The sequence below is a fragment of the Didymella exigua genome (assembly GCF_010094145.1).
Source record: "Didymella exigua CBS 183.55 unplaced genomic scaffold M421scaffold_10, whole genome shotgun sequence".
Lineage (NCBI taxonomy): Eukaryota > Fungi > Ascomycota > Dothideomycetes > Pleosporales > Didymellaceae > Didymella > Didymella exigua.
In genome coordinates this window covers 206,911-222,387 of record NW_022984784.1, presented here as the reverse complement: position 1 = coordinate 222,387, position 15,477 = coordinate 206,911, and the positions used below count along the sequence as shown (strand labels likewise).

The 15,477-nt window shown below is 56.7% G+C and overlaps 9 protein-coding genes across 9 annotated transcripts; 5 read left to right on the top strand and 4 right to left on the bottom strand.

The window, feature by feature from the left end:
• Positions 1-320: 320 nt before the first annotated feature.
• Positions 321-1,377, bottom strand: M421DRAFT_124570 (meiotic nuclear division protein 1). Its single transcript, XM_033587321.1, has 3 exons — positions 1,194-1,377; positions 779-1,145; positions 321-731 (listed from the first exon to the last, which is right to left on the bottom strand). The coding sequence occupies exons 1-3, from the start codon at positions 1,194-1,196 to the stop codon at positions 442-444; spliced, it is 660 nt and encodes a 219-aa protein (XP_033449840.1). The 5' UTR covers positions 1,197-1,377; the 3' UTR covers positions 321-441.
• On the bottom strand, positions 1,378-2,281 carry M421DRAFT_124581 (uncharacterized protein). The gene has a single exon (XM_033587322.1). The coding sequence runs from the start codon at positions 2,145-2,147 to the stop codon at positions 1,560-1,562; it is 588 nt and encodes a 195-aa protein (XP_033449839.1). The 5' UTR covers positions 2,148-2,281; the 3' UTR covers positions 1,378-1,559.
• A 91-nt stretch (positions 2,282-2,372) lies between these two features.
• On the top strand, positions 2,373-4,155 carry M421DRAFT_419380 (WD40 repeat-like protein). The gene is made up of 2 exons (XM_033592093.1): positions 2,373-4,070; positions 4,124-4,155. The coding sequence occupies exon 1, from the start codon at positions 2,411-2,413 to the stop codon at positions 3,800-3,802; it is 1,392 nt and encodes a 463-aa protein (XP_033449838.1). The 5' UTR covers positions 2,373-2,410; the 3' UTR covers positions 3,803-4,070; positions 4,124-4,155.
• M421DRAFT_4052 (uncharacterized protein) lies at positions 3,851-5,029 on the bottom strand (the record flags this gene model as incomplete). The annotated part of the gene is made up of 3 exons (XM_033590289.1): positions 3,851-4,070; positions 4,124-4,504; positions 4,557-5,029. 3 exons carry the CDS (start codon positions 5,027-5,029, stop codon positions 3,851-3,853), a joined length of 1,074 nt encoding a protein of 357 aa, XP_033449837.1.
• A 268-nt stretch (positions 5,030-5,297) lies between these two features.
• On the top strand, positions 5,298-6,488 carry M421DRAFT_91440 (uncharacterized protein; the record flags this gene model as incomplete). Its single annotated transcript, XM_033597945.1, has 1 exon — positions 5,298-6,488. The coding sequence occupies one exon, from the start codon at positions 5,298-5,300 to the stop codon at positions 6,486-6,488; it is 1,191 nt and encodes a 396-aa protein (XP_033449836.1).
• A 103-nt stretch (positions 6,489-6,591) lies between these two features.
• On the top strand, positions 6,592-7,440 carry M421DRAFT_124472 (uncharacterized protein). The gene has a single exon (XM_033587319.1). The coding sequence runs from the start codon at positions 6,695-6,697 to the stop codon at positions 7,193-7,195; it is 501 nt and encodes a 166-aa protein (XP_033449835.1). The 5' UTR covers positions 6,592-6,694; the 3' UTR covers positions 7,196-7,440.
• On the bottom strand, positions 7,192-8,635 carry M421DRAFT_59847 (FAD/NAD(P)-binding domain-containing protein; the record flags this gene model as incomplete). The annotated part of the gene is made up of 2 exons (XM_033595718.1): positions 7,192-7,674; positions 7,787-8,635. The coding sequence occupies 2 exons, from the start codon at positions 8,633-8,635 to the stop codon at positions 7,192-7,194; spliced, it is 1,332 nt and encodes a 443-aa protein (XP_033449834.1).
• A 1,935-nt stretch (positions 8,636-10,570) lies between these two features.
• M421DRAFT_60055 (uncharacterized protein) lies at positions 10,571-12,901 on the top strand (the record flags this gene model as incomplete). The annotated part of the gene is made up of 1 exon (XM_033595741.1): positions 10,571-12,901. The coding sequence occupies one exon, from the start codon at positions 10,571-10,573 to the stop codon at positions 12,899-12,901; it is 2,331 nt and encodes a 776-aa protein (XP_033449833.1).
• A 1,280-nt stretch (positions 12,902-14,181) lies between these two features.
• Positions 14,182-14,912, top strand: M421DRAFT_91437 (uncharacterized protein; the record flags this gene model as incomplete). Its single annotated transcript, XM_033597944.1, has 3 exons — positions 14,182-14,349; positions 14,400-14,620; positions 14,690-14,912. 3 exons carry the CDS (start codon positions 14,182-14,184, stop codon positions 14,910-14,912), a joined length of 612 nt encoding a protein of 203 aa, XP_033449832.1.
• Between the last annotated feature and the right edge of the window lie 565 nt (positions 14,913-15,477).

The window sequence follows — 15,477 nt, the reverse complement described above, 5'->3', positions numbered from 1 at the left end:
GGGCCCATGCGTGGGCGCCGCAGTCAGCATCTGCCACTAGCGAACGCCTCACAGGCCAGTCATTAAGTGACTCAGGCACGCATTTGGAGTAGTGTCGTATGATTCGAAATGATGCTCTCAAAGGTCTCCCTCTCACGTCGCAGGTAAACCCGGCTGCAAGGCATATATTTTGGAAATTTGGGAGGTAGTCAATATACATCTGCGTGTCTCACAAGCTGATCAACCCTCTGGAGGCTGCAACATAAATGCTGCTGTGGCCGACTTCATCTACAGCTCGAGAGAATCGGTATCAGATTGCTTTGCTTACACACATATGTCTGGCGCTTAGATAGCCTGAGACATGGAAACACCCCTCCATACACAATGATCTCTAGCTCGATCCATATTCTAGCACGAGCTAGCCTTGTATGTGGCACAACATGTCCATCCGGATGCAGGGCCTTACAGCTCACGCAGGCCGCCGTCCTCTTCATCCCATTCGTCACCGTAGAGGTCTCGCAGGACGCCGACCTGACTTTCTCGATCAGGTATCCGGTCTTTGAGCCAGGACTCCATGCAGTAGATGTGTTCAGTGAACTTGTCTGCAGCGGCTCGCGAACGTCGAGCGTTGTGGATCTTCTTGTCCAGTTCGACCGGGTCAAACTCACTGTACGCGGCGAGCTCGGTGCGGAGCCTCTCGACTTCCTTAGAAAGCCCTTCGTGCTTCGCGACGAGTGCCTTACGGTCACCACCTGCTACTGTCAATGAGGGCATCTTTGGAAAGGTGCGTTCAACGTGCCCGTTTCTGCAAGCAAGTTCTCGTCCTCTGATTGTGCAGCACCAGCTTGGTCAACCTTCGCCTGAAGCTCAGACACGGTGGCATTGGCCTTCTCGTATTCTTCTTGCGCCTTGGCCAGCTTGCCCTCCTTTTCTTTCCTGGCCTCGCTCGGGAAGCTCCAGTACCAGTTGCCACTGCCGATTTTCTCCCAGTGGATTAGATCGTCATCTTGGAGCGCCTGGACGTAGTCTTTCACGCCCATGCCGTTGATGGAGGCGACTGAGGGAATCAGCTTCTCGAGGTCCTTGAGACTGTAGGCGAGTGCAGTCTTGTGAAACCACGCAAGGATTGTCGCCTGCTTCTGAGCGTTCACCGTTGTTTTGGGTGCCTGCTTGAAGTCAGCAAAGGTGCGTGAGTGCGGTGTTGGCCACTGTACCATGACTGTTGGGTCTAAAGAATGGTGTCGATAAGGAGTAGGGATACGATGCGAGGTGAGAGCGTGAGGCCTGATACAAACCGTGAAAGGCTGTATGAGATGTGAGAGGTGTGCTGGACGTGCCTTCCTTGACGGAAGGCGCCAAGCCGGCAGCTCCCAAGGAGGCAGTCACGCAGCTCACGTCCAGAATGACCCAAGAATATGCATCTGGAACGCCCCATACACGTCTGACATCTTCGAATCGTTCCGGGCAGTCTTTTTTGCAGCGTGGTGCACCCGCACTCAATCTGGCACTGATCTCGTCGTTCCACCGTTTCCTGTAATGCCCATGCAAGCATCTTTAGCTCCGTCAAATGTGCGGGCTTTTCAGTCCGAGTCTTCTGTGGAAACTCGCGAATAATCACTGGAAGACTCAGAGTCCGCCTCGGCTGATGCTTCTTGTGAGACGTCTCTCGATATGAAGCTCCCCGTGTCGTTCTTTTCATCTTCACTCCCTTGGCCAAAGATCCTCTCCTCTTCCTCATCTGCAGCTTCAACGAAGGCAAAGTCGCCTGTCTCGCCAAGAACTTCTCTCGCAGTCTCTTCCATAAGAATGCCAAAAGCAATCAGCGCAGTCTCATCCATGCATTTCCAAGCAGGTTGGCTGTCGCCTTCTGTCGTTCGCGAATATAGCTTTGATACATACGCATGAATCGCAGCCAGTAGCTCGCCGTCTGGTAGCCGCTGGTCCCCTGGCAAACGGGTATGCGCGTTGTAGTAATCAGTCTCTTCGTACCGCACCGGCGCGTTAGCCTGCTTGAAGAGGACCTCATCTGGTCGGAGAGGCTGTCGGGAGCTCTTCACATCTCTGACATTGCCGACCAAGCCTGCTTGCGTGACACGCCCTTCGCCGTTGTTAACCACATATTCACAGACCTTTCGAGGTGCAATTACCTGCAACTGCATCGTAGACATTAGCAGGGCGCCTCAAAGCCTTCTCCTCTGCTACCTCGTCGTCTACAGCTGGAACCTCAGACGGTGGGCGTGAGAATCTGCCATAGTACGGCCTTCGCGACATTGTCGCGCGTTGGTGAAGAAGTGGAGCTTGCACGGAAAAGTCTAGCGTGGTGGAGGACGGACGCTAAGACGGGCAGCTGCAGCCGACGTCATGTGCGATCGGGTCAACTTGAGCTCTTACTCAGGCTGCCAACCATCACGCGCAAAGCATGTAGACGCATATGACCACCCAACAGCATCTGCTCGAGCGCGCATACGGCTTCTCACATAATGACGTGCTCAAACGCGCGACTGCGACAAGACTTATCTACGCGCTGCAACCAGCCGCCGTGACCTTCAGCCAGCGATTACCGCCACCAGACGATCCTCATGCTCGCATACCAGCACACGCCGCAGGCGTGAATGCCTTGACTGTCGACAGATTCGAAGGAAGATACCTGCTCTCGGGTGGCGCAGACTCATCGATTGCGATATGGGACCTCGAAGCCGAAACCGCCAGCACAGAGAGCGGAGAGGCGTACCTCCCTCTCTCAGCTCTGAGCAAGACAACAAAGGAGCATAAGCTAGGCATCACGCAGCTCAGCTTCTACCCCTTTGACTCGCTCGCCTTCCTCACATCCTCGTACGACCACACAGTTAAGCTCTACTCCAGCGAGAGCCTCGAAGTCTCGGCCTCGTTCGACCTCGACGCTGCCGTCTACAACATCGCTCTCTCGCCGATCGCCTCACATCTTCTCATTGCCTGCGCGACCCAAGGCCCAAACGTCCGCTTGATAGATCTGCGCTCAGGTGCGACGACACACAGTCTTGCCGGACACTTAGGCGCTGTGCTGTCCACAGCCTGGAGCCCCGTGACCGATCACCTCCTAGCCTCGGGTGCCACAGACGGTACGGTACGCTTCTGGGACATCCGGCGCAGCGTTGGGTCTCTGGGCTCGCTGGACCTGGAAGACTCGGTAGGCCGAGCCGGCGCACACACGCACTCATACTTGCACGCTTCAGGCCAAGGACAAGCGCATCGCGGCGCAGTAAACGGGTTGGTATGGACAGAAGACGGGAAACACTTGGTGAGCACCGGCCACGACCAGCGGATCCGTGTATGGGACACTTTGTCGTACGCCAACACACTCGCGAACTTCGGGCCCGTGGTCAAGAACAGTGGTCTCGCGCCTGTCATGCCCGTTCTACCACCTAGACACCACTTCGCCGCACACGCGGAGACGATGTTCTACCCGAGTGAGCACGAGATTTTGTTCTATGAGTTATTTGATGGCAAGCTCCTGCGACGCATGAAGCGCCCTGAAGTTGCGAAGCGCGCTGCTGATGCGCCTGCTGGCGGTGCAAATGGCAACGCCAAGGGCCAGAGCAATCGCAAAGATCGCATTACGAGTCTGACGTGGCGTGCGCATGATGTAGAGGTGTACTCTGCGCACGCCGACGGGAGTATCTGTGCATGGAAACCTCGGACAGACGAGGACGTTGACGCAGACGAGGACGAACGAATCGAAGAAGAACAGAGGGACGAGGGCAGGAAGAGGAAGAGAGACGTGCTGGATGATATATATGCTGGTCTGACGAAGAAGACTATAACCTTTGGAAACATGGGTCTGTAGCAGCGGCAGATCAAATGCTGTCCATGATAGACTGTGTATGGTGATTGTTTAAGACCCATGCCGGTAGACGTGCAGATACACACTGTCTTCCCCCATGTCCACATCCCCAGGAAGCGGATACTCGAACAGGGCCGTCTCCGCGAAGCCAGCTTCCTTCATAAGACCAAAGAACACGCGTTCACTGTCATGTCTCATCTTCATCGCTATCCCAACAACAACATCCTTGTTCAAGTCTGCCAGTCGACGCAAAGTACTGACAAGTGCAGGGCTGCAAAACGTCAGCTTCAATCACAGCTCAAACTGGGAGAACAAGCAACGCACCTGCTGTCTGAATTATACGTGCAATCCGCCGCCAGCACCAGATCGAACTTGGCGTGCTCGCGTGTAAGCCAATCAGGTAGTTCGTCGTCCCAGTCGAGTTGGAAGAACGACAGGTTCGATCCGTTGCTTGCTTGCAGAGCGCAGTCGGCGATGTTCGTCTCGACGATCTCGCGCGCCTCGGGCAGATCAGAGAGGTGCACGTCGCAGTTTGGGAGCACAGATGCGAGTGTCATGCCGACCATGCCGCAGCCTGTGCCCAGCTCCAGCACGCCTAGGGTGGACGTGGTAGGATCACGGGACGTGAGGTTCAGGGCTTTGCAGAGCGCAGTCTCTATGGACTGGAGCTCGACCATCTGGCAGGACAGCGTTATTCCAGCGTCCCTACACCAGCATCAGTCAAGAATCTGAACAATGAGGAAGGCACGAGATATACCACAAGTGTCGCGCAATGCTCTCGCCCGTCTCTTCCCAGACACTGATCACTCTGTGCGCTACTCTGAACCGCCTCTGCACGAGCTTGACTGCTTCCCTGACACCCCCGGAGTTGAATCCGGCGCTCCACGCTGACACGATGCCGTGCGAGTCTGCCTGGCACAGGTTTTCAAATATATCATATTGCGCCTTGTGCTCTGTGCCTATTCGCACTCGCAAAGGACTCGAAGCGTAGGACTTCTTCAACGGTAGGGTCATGGCCAGGGTCCGCATCCCAGCCGCCCACGCCAGAGTCCGCCATACTAGGATCTCATCACTGTCTGCGTTGATGAGTTCGGCAACGAGTTCGACGTCGTGGGGAAAGAATGAATCGCCAAGATCAGACGTGATGGTGATCAGACCGTAGATCTGGCTCTTTCCTGTGCCCTTTTCTGCAACAATGCGGGGCGTTTTGAGGAACCGGATATAGCGCATGGCGCGGAGAGGGTTTGGGCAGACGGGATTTGGTGTTGCGGCTTGCTGAACCTGGGGTAGCGCGGGTTGGCCAGTCAAGCCAGGTGAATGGTCCGCCAGGGAACAGCGTCATCCAACTACCGGTACTGCGTTGCGCCAGGCTTCAGCAATCTCAGCAGCGCCGACTGGCCCCACACAGCTCGCCCATCTATGCGCCCGCCGACCGCCTGAGCCAATGCGCCGGAGGACCATCGGCTCGCGATAGAAGCCCGTTGGAGGGCCCGTCACCATGTACCGCCGCGGCGATCCACGCTGGAACCGCACCATCCAGCACATCTCGGAGAACATCGAGCACGCCAACGAGGCCGCGCAGGAGAACATCTACGGCTTCACCCAGAGCTATGTCAACCCGTGCTGCGCCTCCCTCACCGCCTGCTGCAACGCCCTCACCGCCCCGTGCTTCCCGTCGTCGGACGACCGCCGCCGACACCGCGGGCGGTCGCGCGGCCGCGCCGAGCTGAGCTTCGACTTCTACGACGACTGGGACGACGATGAGACCGACGGCCTGCTCGGCGGCTGGGGCAACGACAACCTCGGCCGCTTCCTGGGCTCCGCGGCCACCTACGGCGCGACACAGCAGCCCGGCCGCCAGCGCGCCATGAGCTACGGCCCGCGCGCCCGTGACCCGCGCTTCGCCGCCAGCAGGCGCAAGAGCACCGCCCCGGCCCGCGAGGGCCCGGATCCGACCGTCATCCCCGCGTCCTCGTACTTCGGCTTCCTCGGCCGCCTGCCCTTCAACCTCGGCAGCAAGGGCCTGCGCTACAAGCCCAGCGCCGCCGACCTCACCGAGCGCCCCGCCGCCTGGCGCCGCAGCGCCGAGGAGACGCAGCCGCTCGTCGAGGACAGCGACGAGGACCACGCGCGCGACTACAAGGCGCACCGCCGCGCGCGCAGCGACACGCACACGAGCGGCCACACCACCGACTCGTTCTCGTCCCGCGGCGACATCTTCCCGTCCGGCGACGAGCTCGACGACGCGGTGCCGCTGGACGACGAGTTCACGATTGCGCTGGAGCGCCGCACGACGGGGCAGTGGGACGACAGCGCCAAGAGCACCGGCAGCGGGAGGAACACGCGCAGCAACAGCAAGCCACCGAGCAGCGTCATCGAAGAGCCCGACGTGCCCACGCTGGACGAGCTGGGGCGCGAAGAAGACGGGCTCCGGCGCGAAGAAGACGCCGACGTCGAGCGGAAGCGTGCACACGCTCACCACCTGGCCATCCAGCGCGGTCTGGCGCCCAGCGAGTCCCCAGCAAGCGAGCATCTCAACGCGCCAGAGGACGTCGTTCCGTTGCCCAACTTCGGCGGGCCAGCGACGCCTGATCGTCCTGTCTCGCCGGCTGACGAACGCCCGGTCACAGCAGTGCGGATAGAAGCCACCGACGCCTTCGTCCCGGCGCGGCTACCGCACTTTGGCTGAAGCCGGCCGCGCAGAGGGAGACACGGGCACGTCGAGACGATGCACACACGCACAACACCTGAAACAAGGGACGGGGGTCTCGATGCCAGATAGTCGAACAAGCCTCGCAGCGACATGGTTGTATGTAATCACGATGGCAACTAACGACGTCCAACGCACTGCGTATCAACACCCACTCTCACCCGCAGTCCACCAATACCGCCCACATGCGAAACTCCAGCTGCCGTCCGGAAGCACGCGCCAGACTGTCCCTGTCTGGACGCGTCCGCCTTGGAACGCACCGACTGGAATGCAAGCTGCATAGTGCAATGTCAGGGACGTCGCGATGGCGACTGGTTCGCAAAGCGCACTGCCCGCATCCAACACCGGTATCGCAGATTCACGGCGTCTCGAGTGAGGGAACGAGGAAATCCAGCGTCGACGATCACTCTGTGGTCTTCCGTGCCGCCCAGGCTAGACTAAATCAAACGAGCCTGCCCGCCCCGTTCACGGGAACGTGGCCCGTGTGTGATCTAGTGAGAGAGCGACTAAACCGCGGGCGCCGCTGTTCTCGGTGTGTGTCTTGTAGCTTGCTTATTCGAATGTACCTCTGCACATGCCCATATCCCAGTGCCCACGCCGAACCTTGCTCGTCAGCATGCTCGTGTGACCCAGCACGTATCTCTCTCGCATGTGTGCCGTCCGTAGACATCACCTCACGCCATTAGCGCTGCTCCAGCGCGCGGAGCAGTGCCGCAGTCTTCTCCTCCACCAGCCGGACATCTGCGGCGAGGTCGTGCGTCCAGAGCCATTCGAAGCGGGCATTCAAGTCCTGTAGCGCGTCCTCGATGCTCAGGTCCGCGCCGGTGAGCGGGTCGCGCAGGTTGTAAATCTCGCCGCATTCTCGGGCAGTGCGGACCTGCTTCTGCGCGCGCGGGCGTCTGATTTCATCGTAGGCCGCAAAGGCTGCTTCGAGGGCGCGCGTTCGCGCCGCCGATGGCGTGTTGAGCGTCGCTGCTGGGACGGCCGTGCACAGCTTTCCGAGCGCGTGCGTTAAGACGAGGGCGTCCTCGAGACCCTGACCGGCGCCTGCACCCTGGTGCGGGCCGCTGGCGTGCGCGACGTCGCCGACGAGGCAAACCAGAGAGTTGTAGTAGGTGGGCGTGGAGGGGTGGTCGAAGATGGCCCATCGCGTGGGCGCGATGAACTGCAGTGTGTTAGAGTCTGGATGGTTTGCTGGCGTGCTGCGTGCACCGGCGCGGTTTGCAGGATGAAATCCAGCGTGAAGGGATACTAGTGACAGTAGCCATGGCACGTACCTCGAACAGTTTCAGCAACCTGTCGTCGACTTTGATGTCTGAGAAGTCTTCCGCCATCGTCTTCCTGTCGACCTCGTATGTGTTCCCGGGGTGTGTCCAATTGTTCGAGTCTCTCTTGAAAGCAACAACGTTGACCTGCCTGCCTCCACTGATTGGATACGTCGATAGATTCGATGTCCTGCTCATGTACATTTTGGCGTCCGTACTCAGGTCTCCCAAGATCTGCTTCGCATCTTCCATGGATATGATCGTCCGGTAGACGTACTTGTTCGTGTACTGCGGTTCCACCGAGTCCGGATAGCGGTCGTCCAGCACGGCACGTCTCTCGAGGCCCCTGATTCCCCCGCAACCGATCGCTGCGGCGTGAGTTGCGACGCTGCCGTCGGTGAAGGCCAATGTGACCTGGTCGTCGTTCTGTTCGACCTTGGCGACAGTTCTCCCGAATCGGACAGCGTCCACGTCTATGAAGCTCGTCATGATGTCCAGAAGATCCTTCCTGTGAGCACCGGTTCGCTCAAAGTACGGCGCTCCCCATTCGCCATGCCCCCACCATTTCTCTCCCTCACCCAAGCCATCCTCCATGCGCATTGCTTCCATCATGACGTGTCTCTTCTCGGGCCTCAGATTCCCCGTAGCGATCTGCATGTACTTGTCGCGGAGACGTTTGTCGATGAGATCCATGGCTTTCAGAGAGTTGGGTCCGAGTCCGACGCCGGCGCCGATCGTTGAGAAGGCCGGCGCCGATTCGTAGATGGTGAAAGGGATTCTATGGTGAGTCAGACCAATTGCCAGCGCAAGACCGCCTATCCCTGCGCCAATAATGGCAATATCGAACTGCTGATCAGCCATGGCATCGACTTCGCAAACAGATTGTGGCGGGATAAGAGCGGTGCTGGTGAAGTTTACGATCACTGAGCATCTCTGTGGTATTAAGGGACATCTTCTCCATCACAGGATCGGTATAGTTGTCGCGTAAATCCATGCCATCGGCAGTATGAATGCGAGACGCTCAAGGAGCCCAACTGTTTGAGGACACTTCAACGACTGCGTACGGTGAGCCCCCCACTCCCACGTCCCCACGGCCCCACTGGCCCAAGCCATAGGCAGGAATACGGAGGCAGCAAAGAGAAGGTTGTCAGATTCGAATAACGTGAAGATTGCAACCAGTCGCACCGCTTACCAGTTCGAGGCAGTGACGTTCCGTCGACAGGGCAGAGTGAGACAATCGAAGATGGTTGTGTGCTTATTAGGCTGACATCAAAGAAGGAAAGCAACTCCGATAGGGAGTCGTGTTCGCAGTCGTATTCGTCTTGTCGCTTGTTCTTAGTTTGAAATTTCAAGTTCAGCCAATGATGTTGATATTCACAAGAAAACAGCCCACTTCTGGCGTGATGCCCACGGTGTGGTCGGTTTGCAGTAAAAGCTACCAAGATTGCCGAGAAGTGCCACAAGTGGTACCATAACGGCAGTCGCGGGTTGATCACCACTTGCAATAGATCTGCAGATTGCAGACTGCAGACCTTCTTCAGCTTCGAGACAGCGGTCGGTCTCAAGATGAGAGTAATGTGAGTCCTGCAAGTCTGGTCTGACTGCAGTCCTCGGAGGGACGGTGCTAGCAACAGTCATCCGACCATGCGAATCCCTCCTCCGATAGCTGGCAATCTGGCAATGCAGGACACCGACGGGAATACGATGTTACCTCGGCGTTGCGTGTAATTGCGTTCGGAAGTACGTGCAGATGGTGCATATGCGACCATCTACCCATTCGTGCATAATCGAGTTCGAGGTCTCTATCCGCCGATGGCAATCTGGAGCTGATGGCGAAGCCTTCCCAGCACGGTCTGCAGATTTTCGCCATACGTCCAATTCCGGGCAGCGACAAGACTTCGGACCAAAACGTCAATGACTCGCGGAACGCACTACTGGCATCAGTCCAACATTGGCATGTTCAACCATGTCACGTCAAATAGAGAAGAGCTCTTTGGACGGCTGGTGACTGTAAAGAAAGAGCGCCAATGTGAGGTACTCGCTGGAGGAGCCGTGTGTATGACACCTGGAGTCGATCGGGGTCCGATTGTGAATCAAGGATCTACATGCGAGGAGGCTCGAGCCTCAAGGGCAATCATCACAGGCGTTCATGCGGCCTATGCAGCCCCGAGCCGGGTGGCCTCTCCGTGGTGCTAAGCGTCGAATAGCAGCTGGGCCGGCAGGTACCGTATTGAGTCATGGCGTCGTGTGAAGCCATCGTTCGTCGGATGACTTCAAGCGCAGGAGGTACGGCAGAAGACGCGTTCGAGCTCGTGGATGGAAGTGATCCAGATCTCGGGCGGGCCAGACGTCGACGATGGACCAGATTGTCGGTTCTGACATGCGTTAGGTTCCAGGAAGGTACGGCGAGAAGGTGCAGCGCATACAAGACGCTGCTTGACGTCGGTCAACCAAAAATCTCGTTTCTGCTGAAATACGCATGGCGCGCCTGGGTGCCTATATTCGAAGTCGGAAAAGTTGTCGGAGAATTGAACGCACATGGCAGAACCTGGGGCAAAGGCGAACCCATGTTCCTTGCCGATGCGTTCCGAGCACTCTCGAGACGGCGCATAGTCGAGCTGTAGACTGCCAAAAAGTGGTCTAGCCCGTGGATATCGCCGTACCGCACCTCTATGAGGCCCTGCATTTGGAAGGCTGCAACCGTATTGCTCCATTGACTCTCTCCCACGCGCCTCCAATGCCCTCCTCCGCCGTGGACCGCTGCCGCCTCGCCATTCGCTCGTCGCCGCCATGATGATGCCGGCCGCACCCAGTGCCACGACATCGAACTCGACCTCCACATCGACGCCCACCCCTACGCCAAAGCAGACGGCAGCGACGACAGGTTCGCGCAGAGTGCCGCTCGATAAGCGGAAGCGCACGGAAACGTCGTGCGATAAGTGCAAGTCGCGCAAGCAGAAGTGCAGGAAAGAGCCCGGGCAGGATGCGTGCCGATACTGCTTTCTTCATAAGATCGAATGCCTGACCACACAACCGCGCAAAAAACGCCTCTATGGCAGCGTCGAGGGCCTTGGGAACCGGCTTGCGCTACTTGAAGCGCTAGTGAAGGGTCTATTGCCCGAAGCTGACGTGACTGATCTGGACGAGTTACGACAGCTGGGTGGCTCACTGGGCATCTCGCTGCCCGGCTCAGGCGAGGGTGAAGCAAGTGGAGAGCAGGCGAGTGGGAGCGACAAGGAGGGCGACGAGCATGCTTCTCTGCTGCCAGACCAGCAGGGGCAGGTTCAGTACATTGGGCCTGGCAGCTCGTTCGCCTTCCACCTGAAGCTGCGGTCGTTGATTGGCGCCGGCGCCCTTCGCTCTTTTGTGCTGTTTGGCAGGAATGCCGCCGACGCTGAGCCCATTGAACCCGGCGATCCTCGTAGCAATGACCCCCACAGTCTCTCCACCCCGGGCGCAACGTCCAACGTCGATCAGAGCTCGCCTGCCGGCGCCCGCGCCGTACCCCATGCTCAGCCGCACGAGGTCCCCAGTCTCGAGTCACTCATTGGGGCCTACTTCGACCACATCAACCCAGACTTTCCTGTGCTGTACGAGACAAGCTTCCGTGAGGCTTACGAAGGATGGTTGTTGGATCCGGGCAATGCCGACCCAGCGTGGCTCTGCAGTTTTCTCTGCGTGCTGCTGCTGTCGCGGCGTGTCGCGCGCATCACTTTCCAGGAAGACCAGGAAAAGCTGTGGTGGAGGAGGGTGCAGACGCTCCTGCCTGTTGTCATGTTTACGTCGAGCGTCATGGCCGTGCAGGCGCTCCTGCTAGCCTCACTTCACCTTCACAACACGAACCATCGCGATGCTTGCTGGAATCTTACCGGCACAGCGGTGCGCATCGCCTTCGCCATAGGCCTGCATCAGGATAAAGTGAACATCATGCAGGCCCCGCTCGCTCGCGAGTTGCGCAAACGGTTGTGGTGGACTCTGTATGCCTACGAGCAGATGCAAGTCTCTTCTTATGATCGACCGAGTGCCATCGAGCACCCCGGCAGCAAGGTCAGCTGTCTCAATGAACGCCTTGTTGGCTCCGATCTGCACCACCCGCCCGAGTACAGCCAATGGTACAACCGCTTAGTCGTGCACCTGGGCTCTGCGTGCCGTGCACCAAAGACAGTCCGAGCGAATTCCAACGACGAGTCCTATGTCGGGCCATTGTCACCTGCGGCAGGAGTGCTTCGAGATATGGAACGCTGGAGGGATCTACTTCCCCAGCATCTGCGGACAGAGGCGCTGGAATCCAATCCACCTGCCTTCCAGCGACCCATCCTGATGCTTCACGGCCTGTATCACTATACCGTGATCGTTTTATGTCGCTCTGCTCTGCTCACTCGCGCCAACATACTGTCCAAAGAAGGGAACGACGCGAAGAACACAGCCCTTATAGCCATGGCAGACTCGTGTTCCAACTCAGGCCGAGCATTGGCTCGCATATTGCTTAAGCTCGAGGGCATTGGAAGGTTCGATGCAATCACCTGGTCGGACATCTGGTATGCCCTGGCATCGAGCTCGGTCCTTGTCCTTGACCTGGTGTGCATGAACAGGATCACTGGCACAGATGTGTCTGCATCTCGAATTCTTTTGTCACAGCTCGCCGACCTTGCGCAGCGGCATAGGCGAAATCCACATATGCCAGGAACCATCCACAAGTTTGCTTCGATTGTACCCGAGCTACAGGCCATGGTCAACGCAATGAACACTTCAAAAGCACCTACAGCGACTGCACCCATGGCGGAGGCAACAGACCACAAAAGCCAGGAAGAGTCAAGACCACCATTACAGCAACCACAGGAGGCAGTCACCTATCCATATCACCAGTTTTCGACAGATAGCGGCGCATATATGTTTGCGGATAACATACCAGGTCGCTACTATCCCGAACAGCAGTATCCTGGCCCAGCATACTCTACTGCAAGATTTGACCGCAATACTCAAACGAGCTTCATGGACTTCACGATCAACAATATTCACGACTGGAATTGGGCTGACTTGGGCAGTCTACTAAGCAATGAAGGTGTGCCGAATGGTTCGCTGCCTGGTCAGCCTTCATCAGGGCCCTTGCCATCTCCACAGCAATGAAAGAGGCAACGACATGCCACTCGACGCTCAGATACGAGGAGTCTGGCGTGTTTTTGGAAAGGTATTACCCATTGGTGGCGCATCGTTCATTTCAACCTGCATTAGTCTATTATCAATACAAGCAAGTGTGGTATAGCCATGCACTTTTCGGATCAATTCCTCCAGAGGTCTGCCTGATTGACAAAAGGTTGTCGAAGCACCATATATCAATCTGGGTTCTAGTTCGGCGTTACTCGCGCCCACTACTCAGGGTGCAGGCTACCGAAGTCGTCCGCGAAGTCGCTGACATACCACCCTAGCTGTAGCGGTCTGCGCACTGGACACCGTTGCTTCCTTGATCCGACCGTCACGCTCGGCCCTCCCGCATAAGCAACTTGTTCAGCCTTACGCGGATCGATGGCCTCAAGGAACCGACGACACCTGATTGGTAGGACGTTCGGCCATATCAATCCGGGGGCAAAGTCATATTCGCCAATCCAAACAGCATTGAACACAACTCGATCCCAGACGGATTGCGTCCAGTGCTTCTTTGCCGGTAAGCTATCATTTCGCTACTTATCCTCCGATCAGTCACGAGCTTACGGGCTTGGATGCTCCAGCATCGGTGGTATCCTCAGCTAAAACCTCTTGGCTCGCAAGCCTAGGCTATGGAACCGCTGAAGATAAACCACGACAACAAGAATAAAACCGGATCAACGTAACTTCTCACGCTGGAAAGAGATCGGAGCAGGCGTTGCACTTGTACCTTTACGCGTGTATTTAAAACTAGCATTCGGCGACCACAAGCAACAGTCGATCTGACGGATATACCGGATCGCCAGCGATCAAGCAGAGATATCCATAGTCAAGCCTCCACAGATGAGGCTTATCCCAGATTTACAGAAGTTTGAAACCTGTCATATTTACAGGAAAGACCGTGACACGTGTGGTAGGGCTGATTTTGAAGCGTTCGGACCGACCAATGCTCTCGCACTCGCACTCGCACTCGCATTTATCGCTCTTAGTACCTGCAACACCAATCCACGCACGAAACAGATACAGCGGAGTCGATGGCATTTTTACGGTATTGGGTCAACGTCAAACCGCAATGTTGGATAAAATGGTATATACTTGGGCGGTCATGCCCAAGACTCGATCCAAATCACCGCACCCCCAACACTTCCTTGACTTCGGCATTAGCCACGAGACGAATTCAGGTGCAACTATCTCTACGATCATCATCAACTGAACACCGAGAATCAAATCAACATCCTCGAGGAGACCACTCTCCATTACCGACTATGGCCATGCTCGACGTCCTCAACAAGCCAATGTTCGCCAGCCGTTTCAAGCTGCCTCTCCACATAGTCGCTGGTATCCTCGTAGTCATCGTTATCGGTCTCTCCGTACCACGACTGTTTATGAAGAACCAGCCACGGACCCGAGCCGGCACTATCGCCCTCGGAATGGTACGCACCACTTCAGCACGCTACAAATTCACCACACTAACACCTTCCAGGGAGCCAAGTCTCTCATTCTTTTCACCTATATGCTCGCAGCGGAACACATCCAAAAATTCAAGAGATGGCACAGCTACAAAGCCAACGTCATCATCAGCTGTCTCGAGATCGTCTTCTGGGGCGCCGTCGCATTCCTCGGCTTCCAGAGCAACCTAAAGAGATGCGAAGGTGTGACGTGCTACCTCAGCTGGGTCACAGTCGGCATTGCTGTTTTCATCAAGTCAGTCTCCCTTCCTCTTCATGTCCGTCCATCTCTCTTACAAGACGCACATTGCTAACACTGCAATAGCCACCTCGAGATCTATGCCTCAGCAATTGCGATCCGAGAGTTCCGCGACTACCGAAAGATGCGCGATGGTGTGCCTCTGTCGTCCGTTATGAGCCGTGGGGCTGATGAAGAGGAGATGGTGCAGAGGTTACCCCCGGCACCGGAGATGGCGTATCATGGACGCCATGAGCACCGCCATTCCCAGCCTCCGAGATACCATAAGCAGGTTGTTCTTGGCAAGTAATAGAACAATGTCGAAGCTGGATTTAGGCAAAGAGTCATCAGCAACACAGCGTAAGCTACACTAACTGTTAAGGGTGAGGCGAAAGGGAGGTGTACGAGATGTGTAGGGGGGTGTCGACCGTTCAAGGAAAAGCTCCGAAAATCTTTAGTGCCATGTGTTCTTCCTACGGTCCTGACGGCTCTTTCGGTGTCAAGATATCAATAAAGTCATCAAATTGTAAGTTCGTTTTGCGACGATACAAGAGTTGTCCAGTCAGTCCACTTTACTCTTCGGCCTTAGTTCTACATCGAAACCCTTTGGAGATAGAGACACATAGAGGCACTCCGATCCTCTGAGCTGCCTTCTTAGGAATTACGAGCCACACCAACTATGCTGGTTGTCTTGTTGATGACTGATAAATGGAAAATTTGCCGAGTCGTGGGCCTGGCTGTAGGTGCCAAATCGATTCAGCGTTCATACAGAGAGGCTATTCACTGGTGAGGCGACCTACCAATCACTAAATCCAGGCAAGCGGACCTGCGTTAAGTCAGAGAATAACTGGGTCAGGTGGAGCTGAGCTGCTCGT

Excerpts from the sequence above, each read along its gene's own strand:
- M421DRAFT_419380 (XM_033592093.1), top strand. The coding sequence starts at position 2,411 with ATGACCACCCAACAGCATCTGCTCGAGCGCGCATACGGCTTCTCACAT.
- M421DRAFT_124581 (XM_033587322.1), bottom strand. The coding sequence starts at position 2,147 with ATGTCTACGATGCAGTTGCAGGTAATTGCACCTCGAAAGGTCTGTGAA.
- M421DRAFT_124570 (XM_033587321.1), bottom strand. Across the intron at positions 732-778 it reads GAACTTGCTTGCAGAAACGG|GTGGTGACCGTAAGGCACTC; the intron begins GCACGTTGAACG and ends TGACAGTAGCAG.
- M421DRAFT_124472 (XM_033587319.1), top strand. The coding sequence starts at position 6,695 with ATGCGAAACTCCAGCTGCCGTCCGGAAGCACGCGCCAGACTGTCCCTG.